The sequence below is a fragment of the Pyxicephalus adspersus genome, chromosome 4 (assembly GCF_032062135.1).
Source record: "Pyxicephalus adspersus chromosome 4, UCB_Pads_2.0, whole genome shotgun sequence".
Classification (NCBI taxonomy): Eukaryota; Metazoa; Chordata; class Amphibia; order Anura; family Pyxicephalidae; genus Pyxicephalus; species Pyxicephalus adspersus.
In genome coordinates, this window is record NC_092861.1 from 104022418 (window position 1) to 104049141 (window position 26724).

General features: G+C 39.4%; 1 protein-coding gene across 1 annotated transcript in view; it reads right to left on the minus strand.

Annotated features, from left to right (window-relative positions):
* TBCE (tubulin folding cofactor E) overlaps nt 1-26724 on the minus strand; it is a gene marked incomplete in the record, with an annotated part of 197671 nt that overhangs the window by 93150 nt on the left and 77797 nt on the right. The window contains 2 exon segments of the mRNA XM_072409203.1: nt 5199-5275; nt 9301-9403. Of these exon segments, the coding sequence (XP_072265304.1) occupies nt 5199-5275; nt 9301-9403 (180 nt within the window).

A 26724-nucleotide genomic window follows, 5' to 3' on the forward strand; every position in this document is an offset into this window, starting at 1 on the left:
ACCAGACTACTCTACACAATGCTGGAGGGAGTGTGGTGCCCCAGGTACCTACTTACATATGTTTTGGGAGTGTAAAAATCTTTGTAGATTCTGGAACTCTTTATTTGTACTAATATCTAAAGTCACAGGATGCTTAACCAGACCTGACACTGCGTTAGCACTACTTAGTTTGGGAATTGATAGATTCCCCCCCACATACGGAGTAATAGTAAACCAAATTCTTATAGAAGCAAGATTGTCCACAGTAAATATATGGAATCACTCCAAACCACCTAATATATCTATATATCTATATATCTTGTAATACATAAAATTCATTCAAATTATCATTACGAAAGAACACTAGCATATTGTTCTGTCCTCACAACACTGTCCTGTGTAGTGCAGCTAGACAGGCAGCTAAACACTGTAAATAAGGCCAATAAGCGGAGAAATCTGCTTCTTGAGTGAGATTCTCTGAACTTTATTGTCTTTCCTCATTTACTTTAATTTTCTGAAACTACAATACAATACAAACAGATATATATCAGTATACACAGTACAGCAATATATAGCTTACATCTAGCTATCTAATGCATAATATTTCTACATGCTTCTTCATAAAATGCTATCATAGAGGCCTACTTACAGACAATTCGTTTGCCAGGCTTGATGGGAAGGACAGATGCTTTTCACTGAGAAACTAAGATGGAGACTAGGCGGGCCTTTCACCATCCTGTAAATCTAGATAATTTCCTGTTGCTGGCTAGAATATATTATGCAAAGACTGCTTACAAAAAAAACAACCACTAGAGGGCAGTAGAAAAGCTAATGTATATCAATACTATTGTCTCTGCTAAGATGCAATGAAGGCAGCACACATATAGTAGATTTGCTTACCAAAAATTCTATGATAAATAGAAATTTTGGGAGGTATATTTACCTCCATCATTTAATTGAGTTTATGTGACACAATCTTATTACCTTTTTGTTCTATATGGTTATAATGTATATACCTGGACAACAGGGGGTTAGCGCAGGAGCTGGACAAAGAAAACACTGAATTAGCCAACAGGTGTACAGGAACTAGCTCAACAGAACTAGAGGAGTGGAGACACAGTGCACAAACGCTGAGTGCTGTATCTGAATAGCCAAATAGCCAGGGATGGAACGAAGCCTATAAATTTTGGGAATGAAGGCACGGCCAGGAGAGAGATGCCTGTGCTTCAGAGGGGGAGAGGTAAAATTGACATTACCCCCACCCCCTCCCCAGGGAAGAGTAGATGGAACTTTTTAGCCAGAAGATCTGCAGCAGGAACCCACAATCTCTCCTCAGGGCCAAAACCTTTCCAATCGATCAGGTACATGAGCTTCTTACGTGAGGCAATATTGAGGTCCTTGGGATAGAACAGTATAAAGATATGTGCAAAAGATCAAATTGAACTCTATATATAGGAATATAACACACTCACCTTAGGAGCTTTCAATGAAGGTCTCATTGATAAAAGAATCTATGAATTTCTAAAAAAAATCTTACCCGAAAACTCCTACTTTCTATGCACTACCTAAAATCCATAAAGATATGATCAATCCACCAAGAAGGCCCATTATACCGGAAATAGAAAGTTTACCTTGCAACGCCAGTCAATTGGTAGACCAGCTACTTAGGTCACATGTTCTTGGTCTTTCGTCCTTCCTTAAAGATAGACCTGATGTATTAAAAACAACTGAGGATATGTACGTTCCTCCTGATGCTCTACTGGTCACAATAGATGTGGAAGTGTTGTATTCCAGTATTCCCAACAATTTGAGAGTTTCCACCATAAAAGTTTTTACAAGAAAAAGATAAAACAACTTGGAAATTGCTTTCCTTGACATTGAAATCACTAAAGACATTAATAACATCTTAGGTTCTACTATGTTTCGTAAACCTACAGCACGCAATACTATATGCCTCTAGTGCCCATCCCACTCATTTGGTACATAGTATACCCTATTCCCAACATCTTCGTATACGTAGAAATTGTACCAATGAGGTTGACTTTGAATTAGAGGCAAAAAAACTCAATTTCAAATTATTACAAAGAGGATATAGCCCAAAAATTCCTAAAAAGGCTTAACAAAAATCAAAAAGCAAATCGAGACGAGAACATCTATTTCCAACTCCCCGACCTAAATCTAAGAATCTAACTAAATTTATAACAGAATACACAGAAGAACACCGACAAATTAGAGAGTTATGCCAAAAATTTTGGCCTCTACTTACATTTAATCCGGACATGCAAAAAGTAATCCCAGATAAACCGCAATTTGTTTATAGGAAGTCAACTGCTATAAGCAATAAATTAGTAGAAGTAGAGGTCACTTTTCATTTCCAACACTAGCACCAATGTCCAAATATAAAAGCATTGCCTGCAGTGCATGTTGCCAGTGTAATTTCATTATGCCCCCCAACTATACAAATGCTAATTTAAATTTATTCCTTAGAAAGATATAAATGTTGCAAAAAAAGAACCACATGTAATTCAATAGGTAAAATTTAGTCTGTAACTGCGGCTGCCTTTACATAGGGAAGACAAAGAGACAATTCCGAAAAACAATTTAAGAGCATACATATTTAATTTAGAACGGAAAAATACTCACCCCCCTCAGTCGCCATGTGGGTCTGGAACATAACTAATATTTCAATTTTTTTTTTAATTTGTGGCTCTTGAACAAATAGACCCAGATTGTAGAGGGGGCAACTGGGACAAAACTTTACTGCAGAATGAAACCAGGTGGATATACATCTTAAAAGCATATATGTATCCGGGCCTTAATGAGATCCTTAGTTTCCAATACTTTTATGAACAATTGAAATAAATCATTGGATTTGTTACTATTTAATTTTCTATGAGGGTTCTTTAGTGCCACCAGGTTTGGAATAAAATAAAATACATTTATGATATGTTAATTAACTTATAAGAACGTAAAGTAAGTTAATATGGGTTTGCTACCTGTTTGAATGGCAATTTTCTTATTCAATTGCTATATATCAATTGTTTGTTTCATCTCAAAGTGTGGTATTTAAAAGTATTAAAATGTCTCATATCAAACAATTCGTAACATCTTGTGTACATCATAAACTGCAGGCTGCGTTTCTGATGGGACACTTTGATTGTTCAGAAGAAACAATGTTTCTTTTCTGTACAATTCTGCAGCGTGCAGAGCCTCCCAATAGGCTCAGAAACACTTGCTGCAGTCATTGAGGCAAGTAATTTGGCTGGAGAGCAGCTTGCATTCCAGAATCCCGCTATCTCAATCCTCTTCCTGGTTCCCGCCCCCCTTTTTGTCATCCTTGGCGGGCGGAGGGCATTCATAAAGGAAGCTAGCAGGAGATGGAAGCACTGGTGAGTCCCACCAGACCTTGCACATGAGGAATAGAATCACTGCAGCACTTTTACCTTGTAAATCTATTATCATGCAATTAATTTGGGATTTTGAGTGGATGTTCATGGATGTTTTCTGCTCTAATTGAGCTCTTCCTCTATTTCTTCATAAAAAGTAAGTTTGATTCTGAAACTGCTTTCTCCAATATATAGCCAATATATGGTTTTAAAAACCTTCTTTGCATACTTTGCAAATTAGCTAATTATAAATGGTAAACAAATAACTATTAATAGGAAATGATGTACAATGCTTTATACACTGGCAAGATATGATTACTCTTGATTTAACCATTGGAATTTAAACTAAAGTTTATTATTAACTCGCCTAAATAATCAATTATCTGTATTTTTATAACCATATAGCAACTATTATAGAGCAACAGTGCTTACCTATGAAATCTTTATATATCAGGTTAGCATATAAACCCTGGGGAATATTCACATACAAAAATGTTGCTATGGATTTATGGTGTCCTTCTCTTTTTGGTACCAACAAAAACGGATATTGTTTGCTTTATAAACAAGATTTATGCCCAATATGTTTAAGAAGATATATTTACTTTATAATTAGGATAACAATATTTTAATATTAAACACTCAGAATAAATAAAATAGATGGTCCTTACAGTGTTTTTTTACTTATTTAGAACGGTTTTCCTTGGGCCAGGGGGCCATATAGCTATGGTCTTTACTGGTTTTGTTAAAGTACACAGAATGTATTCTTACAGATTTTGTATGACTTGTTTGACGGATGTCAAAACTTTCCACTTATGTATTTCTCTTTCTATAGATCTCTGCGCTCTTGTTCTTTTCCTGAAGAAGTAGATTTTATCTACAAAACAGGCCAAGCAATATTGGGTTTGATGAAATGGGGAGGTTGAAATGTTCTTCTCCCCCCTCTCCTCTATATGAACACAAGTGATATAGCATTCTGAGACCTTTAAAAAATCTTGTACAAAATTGTAGCAAATTGGAATTGCATGTATATTGTTTTAAATATTTTTATTTATGTTGTGTGTAATGTTTTATGTTTTTTAAAATATGGAAATAAAATATTAATGAAGTTTAAACCGTATCAATACTTGATTGTTTGCTGAGTTTATCACACCTTAAAAGTCCCCCTTTGAATAGCACTTTCCTTAAGTGCTTAGTGGTATTCTTAAGTGTGACAATATGCTTGAAAATAAATCTGTATATGAACTACTTATACAGAAAGGACGTAAGACATGTAACCAGCGCTGCTAAATTTAACAGTGATCCAACTGAAATGCCATAAAAATTAACATTAATGAATGCATCAACGATGTGTTACTAAAAAAATATATATATATGTATAATGGAAAAAAAAAATTATGTGGGCTCAATCTGTATCACTTTTCCTTTTTTTGTTGCGGGGTATTAAATGTTTATTATTTATGATAATAAAATATTCTGGTCGCTTGCGCTTAAATGAATTATATTCGTTGGTCAACCATGCATATGGCATATGGCACTATACCTTCATGTGAAATCTAACAAAATCACAAGGACACAGCAGTCTACTGATATGACCCAAGTAAAAGGAGAACAAAAAAAAAATGTTTATACTCGAGTATATACAGTTTCTTTGCAGTAATACTGCTACTATAGGTCTTCTATATTTTACTTTCAAGATAAGTTGGTGACAAAAATGTTTTGTAATAAAACTATATGTATATGCTGTATTTCTCTACATATGCCATAATATGATGTATCATTTTGGATTTACTAAAATCTAAATATATCTAAACTATTAAAAGCATTTAAACTAACCTTTCCAAAAACGCTATATCGTTTGATGCTAGGTGTAGCTCTTCAAGCACCGGCCACATAGCAGCACACTGCAACACCTAAAAAAAAATTCAAATGAGTTATTTCTAACCACCTTTACAGTTATTCCAAATTTAGACTACTAAAATCCTACTATGCTTTAAGAACAATTTTAAAAAAGCTTAATTTTACATACCACAATAAAATGAAAATTTTGCAGTGAGCTACTAATTGGAAAACATACCTGCAAAAGTCTGAAAAAAACTACCATAAATATTGGGACCATTTTGTAATCTCCTTCTGCCAGAAATCTGCTTGAACCTTAAATGATAACTAAGGGAAGTTTGTGCTTTGTAAAATCTTTGGCTCTGCATCAAAAAAAAAAAAAAAAAGTCAAACACTTCTAAAAATATTAGGATCTGACTAGTTGCTGTGGGAAAATATTTAGCACAGATATTTAAAAAGAAGCTCCCGGAGTGGGTATGGTTAGGAAATTGTCCTTTGCATTAGAAGCTAGCCTTTTGTAATCATCCCGAAGAAACAAACCTCCTGCAGGATCTTGAAGGTGTGATTTTTTTTGTTTTGGGTTTACTTCCGCTTTAAGACAACAATTTGAAAGACAAAAATACATATACAGCTACCATAAGATCTCAGGGATTTTTTTAGTTCAAGTATTCTACCCAGACATTAGATAATATAAGTTATTATTATGTTTTTTTCTTACACAATCCATTTATTTTGGGTGTGAGATACATTGCTCTGTTGTCTATGATCAACAGGCCATTATATGAGTAGAAGAAACGGCCAAATGCTATTTAAAAACCACTCTAAAGGTGTTGCACATCTGTTAAGCCTTTCGCATTACACTTAGATTTCCAGTAAAACTGCAACATACATTGCTCAAACCTCAAACAAATACAAACTATGCAAATTCATTTTAAACTCAAGGCAATACACTGCACTTGGTTGATCAGTGTTCTCCCCCGAAAATTTTTTCAGTCGGGTGGTGGGAAGCTGTAGCCTTGTGGTAAAAAAATAGGCGGGCAAGACACAGCAAATTTAGTACTCCCAGTTATTTATGCCACAGCTATCAAGTAACCCTGATTATTGTGTTAGTGTTCTACCTACCCCCCATACTTTGTTCCAACTTGTTCAGTGCTGTGTATTTTAATCCAACTGCCTAGTGTTCCATGTTTTAATTGTGTAATCCCTTGTAGTAGTGTAATAGAGTGATCAATGTAGTATACCAAGTTAGGCTTAGTTCACATTAGCAGTGAAGAACTGGGCTATTTACACCCCCTGAGTGACTACTTGGCAACTGCTAGACACCTGGGATTGGAAACAGGCGGTTAAGTGCTGGGCTTTTTCAGGCCTAGCAGTTTTTTTAAGCAGCAGTGGTTCCTGGCGAGAAGAAAGTGAGGGGTAAATGCAGCAAATGCAACCTTACTGCCAGTGGGATACCAGCCTAACTTCAGATGTCACTTCCTAGTGCAATATCTAGATAAAGCAAAATTTTTGTGAAAAAAAACTACTGGATCTTTAAACGAACTGAGACCACTGAGTCCCACACTTGCTCAGCTTCCCTCTTCTTTCCAATGTTCAATATCAAGTGCTGATCTCATTTGGGCATGCATGAGATTCAGCACTTTTTGTTACATTATAGGAAAGCCCCTAATGATACATTCCCAATGTCTGGCATGAACAGGAGCAGCCCTAATCCACCTGGAATATGTGACAGAGATATCTCAGCAGGCTGCAGATTTACTTTGCAGTCAATTTTAAAAAAGAGAAAAGTCACCCTTTATATAATGTTAAAATGTGGTGATGATGCCCCATCTCTGCCCATATATTATGGGCAAAAAAAAAAACTTGCTGTAAAATATATCACACCTGCAGTGTGATAGCTGTGTGTGTTAATTTTTTGCCAGCCTTTCACAAAACTACACATGTAATACTATGCTACCCTTTCTGCTTCTGTTCTTTAAACTCCAATTTATATGAAATGAGGAGGTGCAGGAAAGTGAAAATGTAGGTTTAAGTGAGGAACATATGTATAAACCCCTCTGAAATTTCATTTTTCATACTATTTGTATAAAGCTGCCTTAACCCATGAATTGTCCCCAGAAATTCCAATCTAAAGAACCAGATTGCCAATATAGTGAAAGTTTCACTGGCAATATAGTGGATGTCAGAAGTGTCCATCCCTTGTACTCTTACGTATTGTACTTATTGGAACGGTTGGATCATGATCATGTTTTTTCACTGGTCACTTCTTGGGACCCGGACTGAAGGGGAAGGATTGGGTGGGCCTCCTCAGTCCATCAAAGTACACACCAGGAATTAGACCTGCCCAGGAGGAAGTTGGGATTACCAAGGTGTGCAAATGGGAGTGGAGGTGGAAGTGCAGGAAATAGCCTGCAAAGAAGCTTGTGGGAAATCAAGCTGGGAAGTGGTGTTACTGTTACATTGAAAGCTGATGATGCTGACTTGATTTCGTTAGATTTATGGACTGTGGAAACCCCAGGCTGACGATTGGACCCTCACGAGAGACTTGTATTGGGCTCATCCTTATTGTGGGGACGTTCTGATGGACTATGGACATTTACACCACAAGGCTGAAGTAAGCCCTTTTCTCTATTGTTTATACCTTCCTAAGTTGCTGAAAATAAGCTGTTTTTGAGTTATTCCAATAAAGACGTGCGTACTGGCTGCGGTCTGAGCTTATCCCCAGACTTTACAGTATCTTCAGTAGAAATCACATTTTAAAATCAATAATGCAAAAAGATACACATATGTTGTTTGATGAAACACTGAGATATCAGTTGCATTATAATATATAATTTAAAATAAGTTGAATAATTGCCTTATTGTTTGTGGACAATTATTTGTCTATGACTGAAGTTGCTGGGTTTGTAAGGGAGCCTGTAAAAAACTTTCGTAAAGCACTTTGTTTCCAAAAAGCAGATTGTTTCCCTAATCAAAGGTAATGAATAGTCTGGAAAGCAATTTAGATAGCTTAAAAATATAATATTCCTAGATACACTTTAATTTTAATTTACTGAAAAACTACATTTTTTTTTTTACATATTACACACCTTGAGCTCCCCCGTCCCCCAGCAAATTTACTGACAATAATATGTTAGGGAGATATGCAATTGGCCCTAAACCTAACATTGTTACTTTACATAAAAGGGTGGGCAGAATGACAGAATGGGAGCGCAAAGCCTCCCGGCTCTTGGCTGCTCCTTCTACGCATACCCTTATCTTGTGTATACACAGAAAGAGCTCTTTCTTTAATGGAAGAAATAAATTGCCAATCTCACTGCAAGCTTTTTCCCCATCTACGTCACCAGATCTCACGCCTGCGCAGTGGGAGATTAAGTGATGTAGGAAGGTGAACCCAGAAGAAGAGAGAAGAAGATGCTGGTGCCCGGTGCTTTCTCTGCGGTGGGCCAAAGGCGGATACTTGGACGATGCAGCACCCAAACAAAAAACCTCCCGACATCTGTAGGATTAAAGTTAAGTGTGTTTTTTATTTTGAGTTTAGTTCCATATTAACACTGGGCTTTTAAAATGCCTTTCCTAACTATAATTTCACTTTGATTTACAAAAAACTTCATGTCATGCTTTTCTCATTACAGTTTACTTGTGACGTGTTCCCACATCCCCCTTTCATTAGGGTATGCCCAGAACACACATTGTATTTGAGAAACCTAATTTCTGACCTCTACATTAGTTATTTCATGCAGTCACACTCACCACATCCATCTCCTGAAAATAATGGATGTCATCATACTCTCTGCAAACCTATGCTGCACATACGATCGTCCTGTCATACATTCTGCAATCATCTCCACATGCCATACGTGCTTACTGCTTTGACAAACCTCTCTTGCACACACTGCCCACCACCATACATTCTACAAACCTCTCCAGCAGATACTGCCTACTCTCATACCATACCATGAAATTCCATCCGGCCTATACTGCTTAATGAACCATCCACATTTCCCTCCAGCATGTACTTCCCCCTCTCATTCCCTTTACACTCTCCTGCACCTGATGTCCCGCCATACCAGTCACATTTTCCTAAATATACAATTACCTCTTTCCATGCTATTCCCGTGTGATTGAGTGAAAGTGTTGTCAAATGTTCAAAGGCATTCGCTAATGAAGATGGATCAGATGGAAGGTGAAGTCTGTTTTCACTGTAAAATGAAACAGAAAAAAATATTTAATTTAACATGTATGTAAAAGTAAAATTGCCTAGGCAATGTCTATAGGAGGAAGTGTATTGCTACGCATTGCTTAAAACCCAAATAAGTCTCAAGCATAACCAAATTATTGTTGGTCACTGTATCCCACCGAACATGCACTTTTGGAACAACCACTGCTAGTTTATACATAAAAATTATATTATCAAAATACTTCAATATTGGTTAGTCACCTACATTCAATACATTGTTTAAATTATATTTAAACACTTATTTATCAACAAAGTTCAGTAGAATTAAGTCAAAGTTGGAGATGGAGGCGGCAGAAATACTGACTGTAGTAGTAGGTATAGGTGTCCCACATTCCAAAAACATGCAGTTAGGTTAATTTGCTTCCTGCCACATTGCCCTTAGACTGTGGCAAAGACATATGACTATGGTAGGGACATAGATTAGTGAGCCCCTTTGAGGGACAGCTAGTGACAAGACTAGTGACTTTGTAAATCATTGAATATATTGGCACTATAAAAATACAGGAAGATAATATTTTAAATAATAATAATCATAATAATAAAGGGAATAGAATTTGTGTGTTCATATTCACCAGTATTCTATTTCAGCAGTTGTTACAGACAGTTCTGTAAACCATATGCTGAAACCATTTTTAAAAAATAGAGATATGGGAGGAGATGTATCCATGGTGAGTGAATGTTCAGCGTGAGTGTCATTAGCAGTTAGGACTGTTCTCCCAATATTGTGTATGGTGTCTGAAAATCAAGAGCAGATTGTGTTGCAATGAATTTATATCGCCTCATGGGATTTTAAGGCACACACAAGCATCAACAGATGGCAGCATTTGGCTTGCTTGTTATTTAGGTTATTTAACCATATAGGAAATATAGCATATGGTTGTGACCTAAAGATATCCCACAACCTGCATCAGCTATTCCAATGTTTAGAGGCAAAAAGATTAACCTTTTGACTGCTATCCAGAGATTTCATGCAGGACTGCTTCCCTGATAGACTGTAACATTAAGTTTAAGTGCGACAACAATCAACCAGTGACTGGGAGCAAGGAGTCCTAGCAGCCAATGGTTTATGATTCAGGCCAGGAACTACTCTGCTCTCTGGGGGCAGCAAAAACTCCAACTCCTCTTCATATGCACAGTTTCAGAGCAGGGGATGCCGAGAGACCATTCACTGCTAAAGGGAAACCAGGGATGCCATGGGCTGCAGAGCAGAGGACTGACAGCTGTTTGCTTAATCTTCATTGCTACTGTAAGCCAAGCCATCAGAGGGAACAAACAGGGTGTACTGAACCGTGCTCTGGTGGCAATATTTTGGGTAGAAACCAAAACTAAATCCCCAGGAGAGTATGCTGGTTCTTTGGATTAGCAAACCTTTTCGGTTGCTCTTTTTGCCTTTTTTTTTTTTAATTTTAGTCATATGAGCAAGCCAATTTTCCAACGTTGGCAGATGAATCAGACAAAGGAGAATTTTTGATTTCCCCCGCCAACACATTGAAACAGAAGCATCCTAGTAGAGGAGTGTACCGAATTGAGCAAGATAATTTTTTCACCAACAAAGGGGTTAACATAGATAGGAGGAAATATGGTGTGCCTAGCCTGGAAGTCAAATACGTACGGTCAGTGAAGCAAAGATAGGCTTTTACAGACAACATATCAATTGTGTAAAAGAAAGAATTTATTTTTTAGGTAATCTTGTAATAAACTCAAACAAGACATAGTTCCACTGCGCTAGGACCTTAATTAACACAGTGCTGCTGTGCTGGATCTTTGTATGAAACGGAGAATAGATAGGTAAAAATAAATGTTAGCAGAAAATGTCTCAATTCCAGACATTCCATTGGGTTTCGCGCCAAAGGGCGTAACGGCCTCAGGGGATTTAGGAGACCCAACAACTATAATAATAATACATAGTACAAGGAATACAGTCATCATACAGTCTTTGAAATGTGACAACCATTATTAATAATGAAAATAATTATTAATAAATTAATGTCTTAGTGTTTTTAAATTTTGCTGATTGGTTATCTATGTCTATCTAATGATACATAATGCAAAATATGGCCATGATAGGGTTATTGATATATCACCCACATTATTTAGAAAGAAAGATAAATAATACATAGTGATTATAGACTTTACAATTTGACTATGTAATGTAAATATGTGTAATCACACCAATAGCAAAACTATTTGAAAAAAGAAGAAAAAAGGGGAAAATCTATCATGACTTATTTGGTGTCTGCTAAGGTAAGTCTCAGAACACTCAGTGACAGTAGTTGCAGTACCCAAAGTACTTTATGGAAACCTTACTAACTGGATATTGTTAATGTTCTAGGTATAAGAGATGGTAATTATAGTTAGTCAGATTACACTGGGGAACAATTTTGAACACATTTTAGGCCTACTGACACTAAAATAGGTATGCGGATTCTGAAAGTGCAGTCAGTTTTCTTCTATCACGTCAGGTTTGTTCCCTACTGCCTATATTTATCCCATTACTGTAGCGTGGATTTGTAAAGGCTATTTATTTACAAGCAAGACAGTGTGGTCAGAGGTTGTGCGCAGCTCTATGTAGTGAATAAGCAAAATGTATTCTTCTATTTACACACGTATTTCCTTTCTTTCAGATAATATCTGGCTCTGCTGTTTCTTGTCGTAAGTGCCTAAACAACCCTGATTCATTTTGTTATACCTGTGGCAGTTTCACCATTCCCAGTCAAGGGGCGAACATCAGCACATTTGTAGAGCAAGCCTATTTAGCATATTTCAAAATTAAATTTGGTGATCAAGATAAGTCTTGGGCCCCTCATAAGGTGTGCAAACAGTGTGTCGAGGGTTATATTCCCACCTCTGCACATGAAACTGGGTCTGATGAAGAAGTTCATTAAAGTTTTGCCAACTGAAGGAGACTGTTTCAAATACCTCATTTTGGCATTTCCTAGCCTGTCAATTGAAAAAATAAAGGCCAGTGTGTTTGATGGTTCATAGATTCCGCAGCTCATCAAAGATGAACATTTCATCAGGACAATGTCAGAAGTCGAAAAGAATGCTTGGTTATCATTCAAAGCCTAAGTTAAGCTTAAATATTTATCTTAACTGCTTACCCGATTCATTTTCAAATGTTTTAGTGTAAAAAAATGTCATAGAGTAACAACAAATCCTTTGTATGAACAAAAAAAGTTTGAATAAATGGTATATTCAGGTTATTTTTTCATTTTATGAAAAATTTGTATGTTTTTGACAAAAATGGAGGGTACCTCATATCGTAAAAACTGGATGTGATGGCAAAAAAATGAATTCATTTCTGAACTCAACACCCAAATATTAGTAAAAAACAAGTGTAGGATCTAACTTGTTTTTAAATGAACCCATTTAAGGATAGATCGATGGCAGCATCAGTCTACATCTGACTGGCTGCGGTCAATCCGTTCCTCAGCACTATACCCCAAAGAAAACAGTAAGTCCCTTTTTTTTGCACAAATTGACTTTTACCAGAAGGCATTTTCACAACCAGGGCTCTTTTTTAAAATGGTATATTTTCATTTAGCTCTTTGTAGAACAACGTGCATTCATATGGGGAATCCAAATGGTCTGGAACATTGAATAGACACAAGGTATGGCAATAAATTCTCAAATATTTTTGTTATATAGCCATTATTAAAACTCATTGTACACAACTCTATATATTTTAACCTTAGAGCCGTGCATATTGATAGAAGAACACATACTGTTCCTATGTCAAAAATTGAGAATACACTTCAGTACGCCATCTAATGATCATTTTAAGGTACTAAACTGAAATTTATATCTGATTCTGGACACCTTTGATACACAATATATTTATTACATGGATGATATCTTATGGAGAGGAAACTATAGTATAGAAAACATAGTAAGTACGAGGGGTTCCTTTACCAATATTTTTTGCTGGTTCAACATTCAGAAGTTTCATTAATTTTATGTTAATTATCATTTCACGCACAACAGTCAAATATGCATATGTATTGGATATGAACCACTATAAGGGTCACCCCTGTGCCCTCTTTTCTCTATTCTCCACTACCCTTAAGACCATAATTGACTAACAGTCAGCTCGGAAGTAAGACATTTTTGTTTATTAGTAAAATATATATAATTTATCACTGATTATCTGACTAACTATACTTCCCATCCTTTTTACCTAGAACATTAACAATATCAAGTCAGGTTTCTAATAGTGTTGATTTTGGTATGATTACACATATTTACATTATATAGTCAAATTGTAAAGTCTATAAACACTATGTATTATATATCTTTCTAAATAATGTGGGTGATATATCAATAACCCTATCATGAGCATATTTTGCATTATGTATCATTAGATAGACATTGGTCTCCTTATATAGCCAATCAGCAAAATTTAAAAACACTAAGACTTATTTATCATTTTTAATAATGGTTGTCACATTCAAAGACTGTCTGATGACTGTATTCTTTGTACTATATATTATTAATAATATAGTTGTTGGTCTCCTAAATTCCCTGAGGAAGCCCTTTGGCGAGAAATGTGTCGCAAATTGTGACATTTTCTGCTGACATCTTTTTTTTGTAACCACCTATTCTCAGTTTGATACATAGATCCAGCATAGCTGCACTATGTTAGTGAAGGTCCTAGGCAGTGGAATTATGTCTAATTTTTAGTTTTTTACAAGATTACCTAATAAATAAATTCTTTCTTTTACACAATTGTTGTCTGTAAAAGCCTGTCTTTGCTTTACTGACCATACAGAGTGTACTGAATTGTTGACAGCAAATTCTGGAAAAGGTAGATAATCTGCCCACTTCTGGCAACCAGAAGGAAGGAACTAAGGTACTGTTTTAGAGGTAACCTAGATGTACGTAAAACAAACACCAGAACTGAGAGACAAACTGCACTCCCCTATCAGAGACCACATTGTCAGCGATACCATCAAATTTGAACAAACTTTTAGTACACAATTGTGAAAGTTCTTTAGTGGAAGATAAATAGGAGGGATAGAAAATGTGCCATCTTGCTAAACCTATTTACTATTACCCAAATTACTGTGAATTCTATAAAGAAAGGTATAGTGATATGGGACCAGGACCTTTCCAGCTGGAGTGATGCAAGGGCCTTTCCTACAAGCACAGGCTGAACAAACGTTAACATAAGCTTGAGTATACTCGGAAAGCAAGGGTCACCAAACATGACGTGCCAGTAGTGCAAAGTTCTTTTTTTGCCCTTCATGCCCAGTAGTTTTAGTTTTATGAAACTGCTGGAAGACCCTCAAATGGCGCATACAAACCAACTGAGGGTTTGCCTGGAGGGAGGTCTGACTTGTGGGGTGTTAAGATTACAAACAGATCAGGCGGGAGCTGATTTGTTGTCCCAACTATATAGTGAAAAGGAAGGGTTTATTCTGGACTAGAATTAGACTGGGGACTTGCTTCACAGAAGCTACGAAAAAAGGCATCTGCAATCTTGACATTTTTAGACCCAGGTTTGGATGCAACAGCGAAATTGAATATAAAAACAAAACGTCCCTCATGTTTGTCTAGAATTAGGTGTCTTAGGCCCCTCTATGTATTCCAGGTTTTATGATCTGGATATTCTGACTCAGGATGTACTTCCTCCTCTATCCAATGCCTCCATTTCTCAAAGGTTACCTTGACTGCCAAAAGCACTCAGTTTTCTATGTCATAATTTCACTTTGCAGGGGAAACCTTACAGGAAAAGAAGGCACGGGTGTAAGAGCTCTACACCAGACTTAAATGCATCAACCTCCACATAGATAGGATTCTGGACATCAGGATGTACAATTATGGGAGCAGAACAGAAGGCTTCTTTTAGTTTACTCAAGGCTTTAGAGGCCTGGGCAGTGCACCGGGAAGGACCTGCCTCTTTCCCAGGTGAGATTACTAAGGGGAGCTACCAAAGTAGAAATTCCTGAAGAACCTTCTAGGGAAAATGGCATAGTTAAGGTACCTGTGGGGGGCTTTTAAGTCAGTGGGCTGAACCAATCATGGACTGCAGTAAACTTATCTGGGTCTATGATAAGGTCGCATTTAGAATAAATGTACCCCAAAAATGGAACTTAGAAGTAGAAGAAAAACAAGGATGTCATCTAAAAAAAATGTGTGGTCATGTAGGAAGCAATCTCCTCCATGCTTCTTTAATCACCAGCATACAGCAGACGCAGCCATCCCGGACAGCAACCATGGGGAAGAAAATACAGAGGAGCAAATGGGGGACCGGGTAGAGCCAGTGGACGTAGGAGATCGAGTCCTTCTTGTATCGCTGACAAAGACTTTTTAATATTCAGTTCTCTTTGTATGTTGTGTGCTAATGCCAAAAGTTGTTTATGCACCCCCCCCCCCACCCACCCACCCCTGCAGTTATGTGCTATCCCACATTCTTTCCCCCCCCCCCCCCCCACCCACCCACCCCTGCAGTTATGTGCTATCCCACATTCTTTCGGATTTGATTCTTTACTCTATTGTTCTTCATTCTACATCTAAAAAAAAAAAGAGAGAAAAAGAAAACTAGAGGCAACTTGTCTACCTAACATTTTACCATATTATCAAGCCCCAGGTCAATAGCCTGTGTCAATTTTAAATACTCCTTGGACAAGGGCTTCCACACTTACTGGGCTTTTTATTTTGGTGCACATCTGTGTCAACATGCCAACCTGCGGTCTGTTTATGAAGTAGGATCAACACTTGGGATGTAACCCTTTTAGAGGCAGGATGGCTTCCCATATTGAACCATATAAATTCAACTAGATTTCAATACCCTGTGAAAGTATGTTTCACACTAACACTTCTTCAGTGTATCTGCCTGAGCCACGGAGACTGTTCTTGCTACGAGGGTCCCAGCTTTAGACAATCCTCTGACCACATACCTAAAGCTGATCAGGATTCCTAACAGGAAGGATCAATAGCTGCCTCTCCCCCACATCATGGCTCCACCAAAGATCCCCGGCATCCTCAAAGCCCGCCACAGATCTCCACAGATTCTACTAATGTGTGGGATCGAGATTGGACACCTTAAATGGATCTCTACCAAAACCGATTTCGAACCCTATTTACAACGTATACAGGACTCTTTTTGCACTGAATTGCACGCTCTTCAAGAAGATCTGGGTTCGACGATAGAATAGTTTAAACAGGTGAGGAGGACCTTCGAAGTCATGTACAACACCACACATATTAAACGAACACTTGGCACTGATCCAACAAATAATATATCACCAAGACCATTTGGAAAATTGTAGCAGGAGGAACAACATCAGGATCCAGGGTCTTCCTGAATCTATTGAGCAAAAGGATCTGCATGCTGCTGCCACCTCCATTTTCAATGACTTCTTATGCACTCCCAGAGACAATTTGAAGATAAAGCGTATTCACAGGACGCTGGACCCTAAAAAGCGAAGATCTTGCTTGTCCTCAGGATGTTATATGCTGGATTCACTTCTACCAGCTCAAAGAGTCCATCATGATGGAGGCCAGGTCCCAGGAGTAATTCACTTTTAACCGCAAGCCAATCCCGGTTTTTACTGATTTATGCCACCAGACGCTGACACTCCCTCGAGCCTCAAACCTGCTCCTAGACCCTCTAAGACAGGGGTGTCAAACTCTGGCCTGCAGGCCAAACGTGGCCCTCAATGTTGTTTTTTGGGTCCTCAAAGGAATCCTAAAATATGAATTGCAGCTGGCCCGCCGCTGCACTGAAATAGCGCCACTACTACAATTCCAGGTATAACTTGCGTCTATAGACCAGTGGCCTCTCTGCCTATGCGTTGTCCCGCTTTGTAGAAGCGGCCCCTCTGCCTATACATGGCCCCGCATTGGACTATTTAATAGACTAAGGGAATTGTAGTAGATGTGCTATTTCAGTGAAGAGGGAGTTGCCACTTATAACAATAAGCCCCGCATTGGACTGTTTTCTTGACACAGGGAATTATAGTAGCGGTGCTATTTCAGTTTCAAGTTTGGCCCATGACTTTGTCTAAGTTTTTAATTTTGGCCCACTGTGTATTTGAGTTTGACACTCCTGCTTTAAGAGATAACAACATCAAGTATCATTGGGGCTTTCCCTTCCAACTGATTGCCCACAGAGGCAGCAAATCAGCGACTTTCTGACACTTGGGTGATCTTGCATCTTTCTTAGGCACCTTTGAACTCCCACAAGTGACACTACCCGATTGGCCACACCACATCGCTATCTTGGCTCCACAGCTCCTTCAGAATGGCAACCAGCAAGGAAAAGGGCCTAACTAAATTCCCTGCAGCGTGTATCGCAGGACCTGACCAGAAATTCTGCTTCACCATTGATGTTAAAGAAACTTTTCTGGCCCTCGTGAACTGGTATTATAAGTGTTCTTGACAGTTGTAATTTTTTTTTTTGATTCAGTGGGTTTATTATGCTAAGGTTATCTATCCCTGCTATGGCCTTAAGCCTATTTGACTGGTTATACATACTCCCCCACACACATATCATTCTTCTGACCACCAATTGTATTATTATTATTGTTAATCTATGCCCGATCTGGGTGGTGAGAGCTCTGCTCCGAACCAACCTCTCTAAAGCAATAGCGCAGACGACTTGCGCACACATTTTTCAACTGTAACACTTTTCGTTATCTCAGACAACTCTGAGGTCTACAACTTCAGAGATTCTATCCCCTATTGGAACCTTTGTCCTAATCGTAGTTTGTTTAAACCCGTCCCCAGGACCACCTTCATCCCTCATAAGACATCACTCACCAACCATGGTTGTACTTAGGCTGACTTCCTATAACACCAAAGGTCTTAACAGCCCGGCAAGATCAATGTTACTGTCTGAAATACACAGGCAACTTGCCCAGGGGGCCTTTAAACACATTTCTGGAAAGACCATGTTCCAAAACTTACTGTTCCCAGGTATCCCATTGCTTATCATGGTTGCTCTCAACTCTCCAAATACAAAGGAGTTAGCATACTGGTGTCCTCTATGGTCTCATGGCCACTCAGAGACAAATTCAGTTGCCCAGGTGGTAGGTGTATGCGCATCAAGGGGCTCCTAGAGTGATGTTTGGTTACCTGCAGCTGTGTACCTGCCCAACACCAGTCTGGCCGACTGCTTGGCCAAAATTTTAGATACTCTAGAGAAATTCAGAGAAAGCCTCCTTATTCTAGGCAGATATCTGACAAAATCCAACAATATTCAGGGTAAACTCTCATCGGGCTCCTGCGTAAATTGCTCTCCAGCTTCCTACTAATGGACGGTTGGAGGATCCTCAATCCTACCGGGTGTGATTTTACCTTCTACCCATCTCCTCATCGCTACTAATGGAGGATTGACCATTTTAGACTACCAGACTCCATATTACATAAGAGTTTCTTCATGTGATATCAGTTCTATCACCATGTCTGCTCATGCTCCTGTCACAAAAACATTTGAGATAGCACATCTAAAACCTAGATCATGGAATTGGAGCCTGAATGAGTCCCTCCTCGAGGATGCGGTAGTGGCGGCAGATGTTTCCAACAAACTTAACCACTATTTTCAAACCAACAGCACAACCTGCTTGTGTGGGAAGCCCATAAAGCGATGGTAGGCAGGATATTTATCAAGCATGGGGTGCCACAATCTTGTCACCCAAATTAAAACTCTAGAAGTTTCTTACAAGGCCACTTAAGACCCTACTACAGGTAAAGAATTAATAATCCTACACCAGAAACTTTCATCACTCAGTTTGACCAAAGCTACCTTTGCTAAATGCAGGAGGGCTCTGAAAGGTTAAATAAGTATTGTTACAGAACTGTATAACTAGAGCTAATGTAAGCCATATACATGTACAAGGAGTTGTATTTCTTCTTCTATCTACTCAGTTTAATTGTAACCAGATGGCGAAAAATCTAAATTCTTTGGAATGCAATGTATGCCTTGCAATGTATCAAATAACACTATATATGGCCAAAACTTAAACAGATGTCCGTGAACAACGACAACGCCCTTGTATCCTGTATGTATAAAAAAACGTTTTGTCAGAATAAAGATTAGAGAATATTCCCAAGACCATACTGTGTGTATGTGTTATTGGAGTATCTCTCCAGACTTCTGTCTCTGTGGGTGAAGGAGTCAGGGTGCATTCGAGGAACTAGAAGTGGAAGCAGATCCTTTCAGCTGGGGGCTCGTTCCGGGATAGAGCACACAGAGATTCGGTAAGTGAGAGACATCCTCTGCCCTGTGGCTTGGGGGATTTCTGATCCTTTCCGAGACTCTCTGTTGCTTCTATCCTGAATCCACTTAAGATAGGGAAAGTGCCTATCTTTAGGGAAGATAGACTTTAAACTGTGGACTTATTTGGGAAGTCCCCAGAACTAAATAGACTACTGGCCAAGTCTAAAGAGGAATTCTTTAGGGAAGAATTTAAAAGAGGAATTCTTTAGGGAAGAAGTTAACTATTGTCTGCACCCTGGTTTCTCTTGTCAGCCCATTTCTACCGATTCTTATCTGTCGCTTTCTTATGCTCTCTTTTATGTTATGATGTTATGAAGCATTAAGTCATTTCATTTTGTGCTGAAGTGTGTGTCCTGGAGAACCGTAAGACGCCCCACCACTCTGGCGAGGGGAAACCCGCTGACCCAGAAACTGGTGAACGCAAGTGACAGTTTTAAGGGATAAATACTAACAGGCAGTTGAGAAGGAAGTTGAGCATAGACATAAGTCCTTTGTACCCAGTGACAGAATTGTCGGAGCCTTTACGGTTCAGTACAGCCAGTCCTGGGAAGAGTTCAGCTCTGCTTCCGTCTCAATTGAGTTACAAGAAATGGGTGCAATACAAGGAAAGGTCTCTCCACCCCCTCCATATGTAGGAGAAACATGTAAGGTTTATGTAGCCCGTGTCTGTGGTACAAACTACTATTTACTTACTCCCTGGGTGGATATTATGGAAGGATGGACAGAGGGGATGAAGAGTGTAAAACCGTTCCCTTGGGAAGGAGCTAATGACACCTTCCATATGGACATGGTTAAGGGGTTATGTTTAGGAGACACTGATTGTGTTAAATATAGAGGGACGTCCTCTCCCTTTTCTTGTAGATTCTGGTGCTACCAGTAGTACTTGATGTGAGGATTACTATAGTGGTCCAAGAGAGAATGCGGAGCCCTCTATGGGAATTAACGGTATACCCACAAGATCTTATAAAACCCCTCCACTCTCTATCCAACATCCTCATAACCACCAATCACTGTTCATGCATCGATTCAGAGTTATCCCAAATTGTCCAGTGAATCTATTAGGGAGAGATTTGTTCGTTCTATTGAAGTGACAGTTAGGGATCAGTAAGATGGGTACCTTACATGTTACGTCTTCAGTCATGCCCATCTATTTACTAAACGATAATTGCTTTCTATATGTAGAATGCCAACCACAGGACCCGCTACTTGATCAAGTACCTCCTGAGGTTTGGGCAACTACTGACCAAGATGTTGGCCTAATCTCTTGTACACCATATAAGGCAATGCTTAAGCCCGGCACTGCACCTGTCTACATTAAACAATACCCACTTTTCCCCAGAAAAATTCCTAGGGGCAAGGGGTTGTTGAGGAAACTATCTCCCCCTCTAATACACCTATCAACCCAGTGAGAAAGGCTGACAATACCTTTAGGTTTGTCCAGGATCTTAGAGCAGTAAATGCTCAGATCATACCCATAGCGCCTGTGGTTCCAGACATGCCATCTCTGCTATCAGCCATCCCTGCCCATGCAGAAGTCTTTTCTGTTATTGATTTAAAGAATGCATTTTTTTCTGTCCCAGTTGACAAGGAGACACGGTCACTCTTTGCCTTCACATTTAAATATTGCCAGTATACTTGGTGTAGAATGCCTCAGGGTTATGTAGACTCCCCGGTAGTCTACTCCATTGTTCTCCAAGCTACACTTTGCCCTTGGACTGCCCCTCAAGGTTCTGTCCTTCTACAATATGTGGATGACCTCTTCATATGTAGTTCTACTCGGGAGGCCTGCCAGGCAGACTGTGTTAGCTTAATACTGTGGTTATGTGAATGTGGACACAAAGTGTAAAATCAAAAAACTACAATGGTGTATGGAAAGTGTTGAATATTTGGGTTTTGTTCTCAGTAAAGGTGAGAGGAAAATCAGCCATGCCAGAAGTACCGCCATACTGGGTCTGCCCCACCCACAAACCAAGAAAGACATTCTAACTTTTCTTGGCACGATTGGTTACTGCCAGCAATGGATAGCTGATTGTTCCTACTATGATAATATTCTGAGACAAGCCACTAAGACTGATATGCCTGATTTCATTAATTGGTCTGATGAAATGTTACAAGCTTTTAGTCATTTGAAATGTGCAATGGTTTCAAGTCCTGGTCTGGGCCTACCCGACTAAGGCGTGATGTTTCACTTAGTTGCCAGGGACAATTGTAAAACAATGGGGGGAGTTCTAGCGCAAGAACACTGAGGCAAATTACGCTGTTGCTTTTTTCTCAAAGGTGGTTCCCGTACAGGTTCAGGGATGCCTGTGTGTCTCAGAAGTCTGGCAGCCTGTGCCATGGTCGCTGAGATGGCCACACCTATCATCCTAGGTGATCCTACCACTCTGCATACCTCACACAATGTCCAGGCCCTACTGAAAAACATACACACACAGCATATGTCAGCACAAAGACTGGGTGGATATGAAGTTTTGTTGCTATCTAACCCCCAACTTCATATTAAATACTCAGCACCCACATTCGGTCCAATGGCTATACTAAATGCCCTACTTAGGATATAAGGGAGAGCAGGATGATTTGCCTCCTCCCCCTGAATTTATTGAACTCATACATGAACACACCTCACCTAGACCTGACTTACAGTCAACACCCATTGAAGGAGCACCTGTGAGCACCCCAATGACAACACTTATCATGCGGGATACGCTGTGGTTCATCTCCCTGATGTTATTCTAGAATTGAATCCTATACCTTTTCAGTCAGCCCAAGCAGCTGAACTGATTGCCCTCACTCGAGCTTGTTGTCTTTTTGAGGGAAGAGATGTAAATATATACACTGATTCCAAATATGCCTTTGGAGTTGTACATGATCATGGGGTAATCTGGCAGAGAAGAGGCTTCATAGCTGCACATGGGAAGCAAATCTCACATTCCACCCTACTACATGATCCCCTAGCCGCCATCCAATTACCAAGCAAAGTTGCTATTGTCCATTGTAAAGCACATACTGGCCTCCAAACGGACATAGCTAAAGGGAATGTCCTAGCTGACAAGGCAGCAAAGGAGGCCGCTATTAGACAGGCAGCAACAGTTCAAATGCCCTCTCTAGTTCCAGAAATTACCCTTACCGACAATCTATTGCTAAGCCTCCAGGATTTGGCTACAAGTAGTGACACGTTAGAATGGCAGTTGGTAGGTGCAGTACAAGACCCTGATACAGGTCTTGTCTGCAAAGAGGGGAAACCATGTAGTCTAGTTGCAAGCGCCCCAATTTTAATTGCACAATATCATGGCCTTGGCCATAGGGGAGCACAGGCAACCACAGACCTCATTAGGAGAGTTTTTTTTATACCAAGCCTTAGATCAAAGGTACAATCCTATGTTTCACAATGTATAATATGTCTCAGAAACAACCCAAATGACTCAAAGAAGGCCCAACATCAGCATCTGAATTACCGGTCTTCGCCATTCACTCACTTAAAAATTGACTTTACCCATATTCCAAAGACAGGAAGAAAGCAGGATTATGCCCTTGTAATTGTGGATATGTTCTCTAGATGGCCAGAGGTTTTTCCTACTACCAATGAAACCACACAAACAGTGGTAAAGATTTTGTTATAAGAGATCATCCCCAGATTGGGATGTCCTGTTCAAATTACCTCAGAGAATGGTTTAGCTTTTGCGTCCAGGGTATGTAAGGAGCTTTCCAAAGCCATTAGGATTGACTGGAAGTTCCATCTCCCTTACCACCCTCAGGGTTCCGGCATAGTAGAAAGGATGAATAGAACAAATAAAAGAAAAAATAAGGAAAATTACTGGAGGCATGTTCACTAATTGGAAAAAGTTTTTGCCTGTAGCTCTAGCAGAAATTAGGATGCAGCCTAACAAGAATACTGGTTACTCACCATTTGAGGTCCTAATGGGAAGACCCTTCCCCACCCCTTGGGGTCCAAAGGCCCCTGTGATAGAAAAAGGGGATCTAGAAGTAGTACAGGCAGAATATGTGATCTGCGCTATGTGTCCAAAGCCCACAGATCCTGGACAAAAATATGTTACTTACCTCTCTAGGTTAGAAAGAAAATAAGTCATGTTCATGACTTAAGAGGGGATTGAAGGGTTAAATAAGTATTGTTACAGGACTGTATAGCTAGAGCTAATGTGAGCCATATACTTGTATAAGGAGTTGTATTTCTTCTTCTATCTACTCAGTTTAATTGTAACCAGATGGCGAATGCAATGTATGCCTTGCAATGTAGCAAATAACAATATGGCAAAAACTTAAACAGCTGTCCGTGAACAACAACAACGCACTTGTATCCTGTATGTATAAAAAAACATTTTGTCAGAATAAAGATTAGAGAATATTCTTAAGACCATACTGTGTGTATGTGTTATTGGGTATCTCTCCAGACGTCTGTCCCTGTGGGTGAAGGAGAAGTCAGGGTGCATTCGAGGAACTAGAAGTAGAAGCAGATCCTTTCAGGCTCTTTACGAGTACCGCAATAAAAGTGGCTGCTTGTTTGCTGGGGGCCTCCTAAACTAAAAATTTTGCTCATTTATACTATTTTTTGCGGAAAAAAATGAACAACATTGATGTTTCTTCATTTTCTGTCCATATTGCGAACAAACTGGAAGCTATCAAAACCTAGCTGTCCAACTTCCAGTTGCCCTCCTTATCCATACAGGTAAAGAGGCATTGAAAACACTGTTCATGAGCGAGGAGCTCAGTTGAGCTATAAGAGACACTCCGACCAAATGGCAAGACACCGGGACCAAACGGCTTACCCTTGTCTTACTATAAAATCTTCACAGATTACACTGGGGAAAGCATTTTTCGTGGAGTTAGATCTTACACTTGTTTTTTACTAATTTGAGGGTGGTGAATCCAGAAATGACCTCAGTTTTTTGCTATTACATCCAGCTTTTACAATATATTTTTGTCAAAAAACACACATTTTACGTACAATGAAAAAATAAAATAACTTTAATGTACTGTTTATTTAAATTTCTTTTGTTCATACAAAGGACTGATTGTTACTCTTTGACATTTTTTTTTACAGTAAAACATTTGAAAATTAATCGGGTAAGCGGTAAATCACTTTTTCCTGGAGTGTTCAGTTGGATGCTTGTTATGGAAGCGAGTGTGGACCCACTGTGCCACTGACTGGGTATGCTCCAGAGGAGCGTAACTAAGCCACTACCAGGTCTTCACTAGAGCCTTTGATGGTGAGGATAGGCTTGGGCTGCGGGGTAGCTGCCAGGTGCCACTCCAGAGCAATCCTCAGGCCAGTGGCAGCTGACCACAGGAGTCGGGATACCCGGTGCAAGCACCGAGGGGCTTGCGTGGCCAAGAAGTCCAGAAACAAGGATCCAAGGTCAGGGTCAGGCTGCAATCAGGCAAAGGTCCAAAAACATAATCCGAGGTCAGGGTCAGGCAGCAAACAGGCTAAGTCCAAAAACGTAAGCAAGGTCCGGTACACAGTGAAGCAAACAGAGTAAACACCTTTGCACTAGGAGTTACACAGAGTAAAACCTTGAGATTGCTCAGGCAACTTCCTGTAGTAGGAGGTGCCTTTAAATACCTGCAGAGATCCAGCCATAGGCTGTAGAAAACAGAGGGCGTGTATGTGTTACCTCATAGATTTAAGAGAGACACACCCACGCCAGCTCAAACACCAGAGCAAGTCTCCAGCAGGAAGGAAACTCAGGCATGGAACACAGGTAGTGGGGTTACTCTACTTGAAATATAGGACCCGGCGCCCGTGCCTGCAATTAGTAGCAGCGGCGCAGGCACGACCTGCAGTACTAACAATGCTCCAACAAAAGTCAGCCATCATATGTACATCTCAACTACCCTGTTCTGGACAATTTCTGTGTAATTATTTGCTTGTGTGTTTTCAAGAAAGTCCTTCACAATAGCTTTGAATGATAACCAAGCATTCCTTTCGACTTCTGACAATGTCCTGATGAAATGTTTACCTTTGATGAGCTGCCGAATCTGTGGACCATCAAACACACGGGCCTTTATTTTTTTAAATGACAGGCTAGGAAATGCCAAAATTAGGTACTTGAAACAGTCTCCTTCATTTGGCAAAACTTTAATGAACTGCTTCATCAGACCCTGTTTCATGTGCAGAGGCAGGAATATAATACTCTTTCTATCAACAAATCGCTCATGTAGAATTTTAGGATTACCTGTTTTAGGGCAAATCTTGGGAGGCCAATTTCTTTCCCCCCAAATGCCTCTCATGAGCTCTGCTGTCCCAGATGCACAAATAACAGGGATACTTGATGTATCTGCGTTGCTGACCCAGGAGGAAGCATACCATTTTAAGGTCAACACAGATGTGTTGGTGATGTGTTGGTGATATTGCAACAACTCAATAACTCCCTTTATGTCTGAATATTCTTCACAAAGAGAAACTAAATGGCCAATTGGGACTGACCCAAATATATTGCCATTGTGAAGAAGGACACACTGTAAGCTCCGCTTTGAGCTATTGATGAATAGTCGCCATTCAGTTGAGTTATAGATTGTAATTCCCAATTCCTCTATTAAACCAGGTATGTTATGGCAATACACAAAGCCACTGTCAGTTCTAAAGTTCCTTAGTTCCTTTTTCAAGTAAGTTTATCTCACCCAGCCTTGATGCTAGGAGTTCTGAAGCCTTCTTCGATAGTCCCAAGTCACCAACTCATGCTGATCAAATCCCTTACGAACAGAGTCCTCTTCAATTTCAAGCTCTTCATCGTTGTTGTCATCTAGTTCATCACCATAATCATGTTCTTCAAAATAGGGTAGTGTAACAAAAACCGGCACTGGGATTTCATCTGAATGAGCCACTGGGGGTATAGCTGAATATAGATGGGGATACTCTATGTTACAGTAGTTTTTCTTGTTATATCCTAAAGTTTTCACTGTACAAAAGTAACAGTCACGGAAATGATCTCCTTGCTCTCGCAAAACCATAGGTATACCAAATGGCATGTTATCACGTGTTCCCTTTGTCCACATCCGTAAACCCTCCACACTGTTTGCTCACCTTATGGGGGAACCCAAGA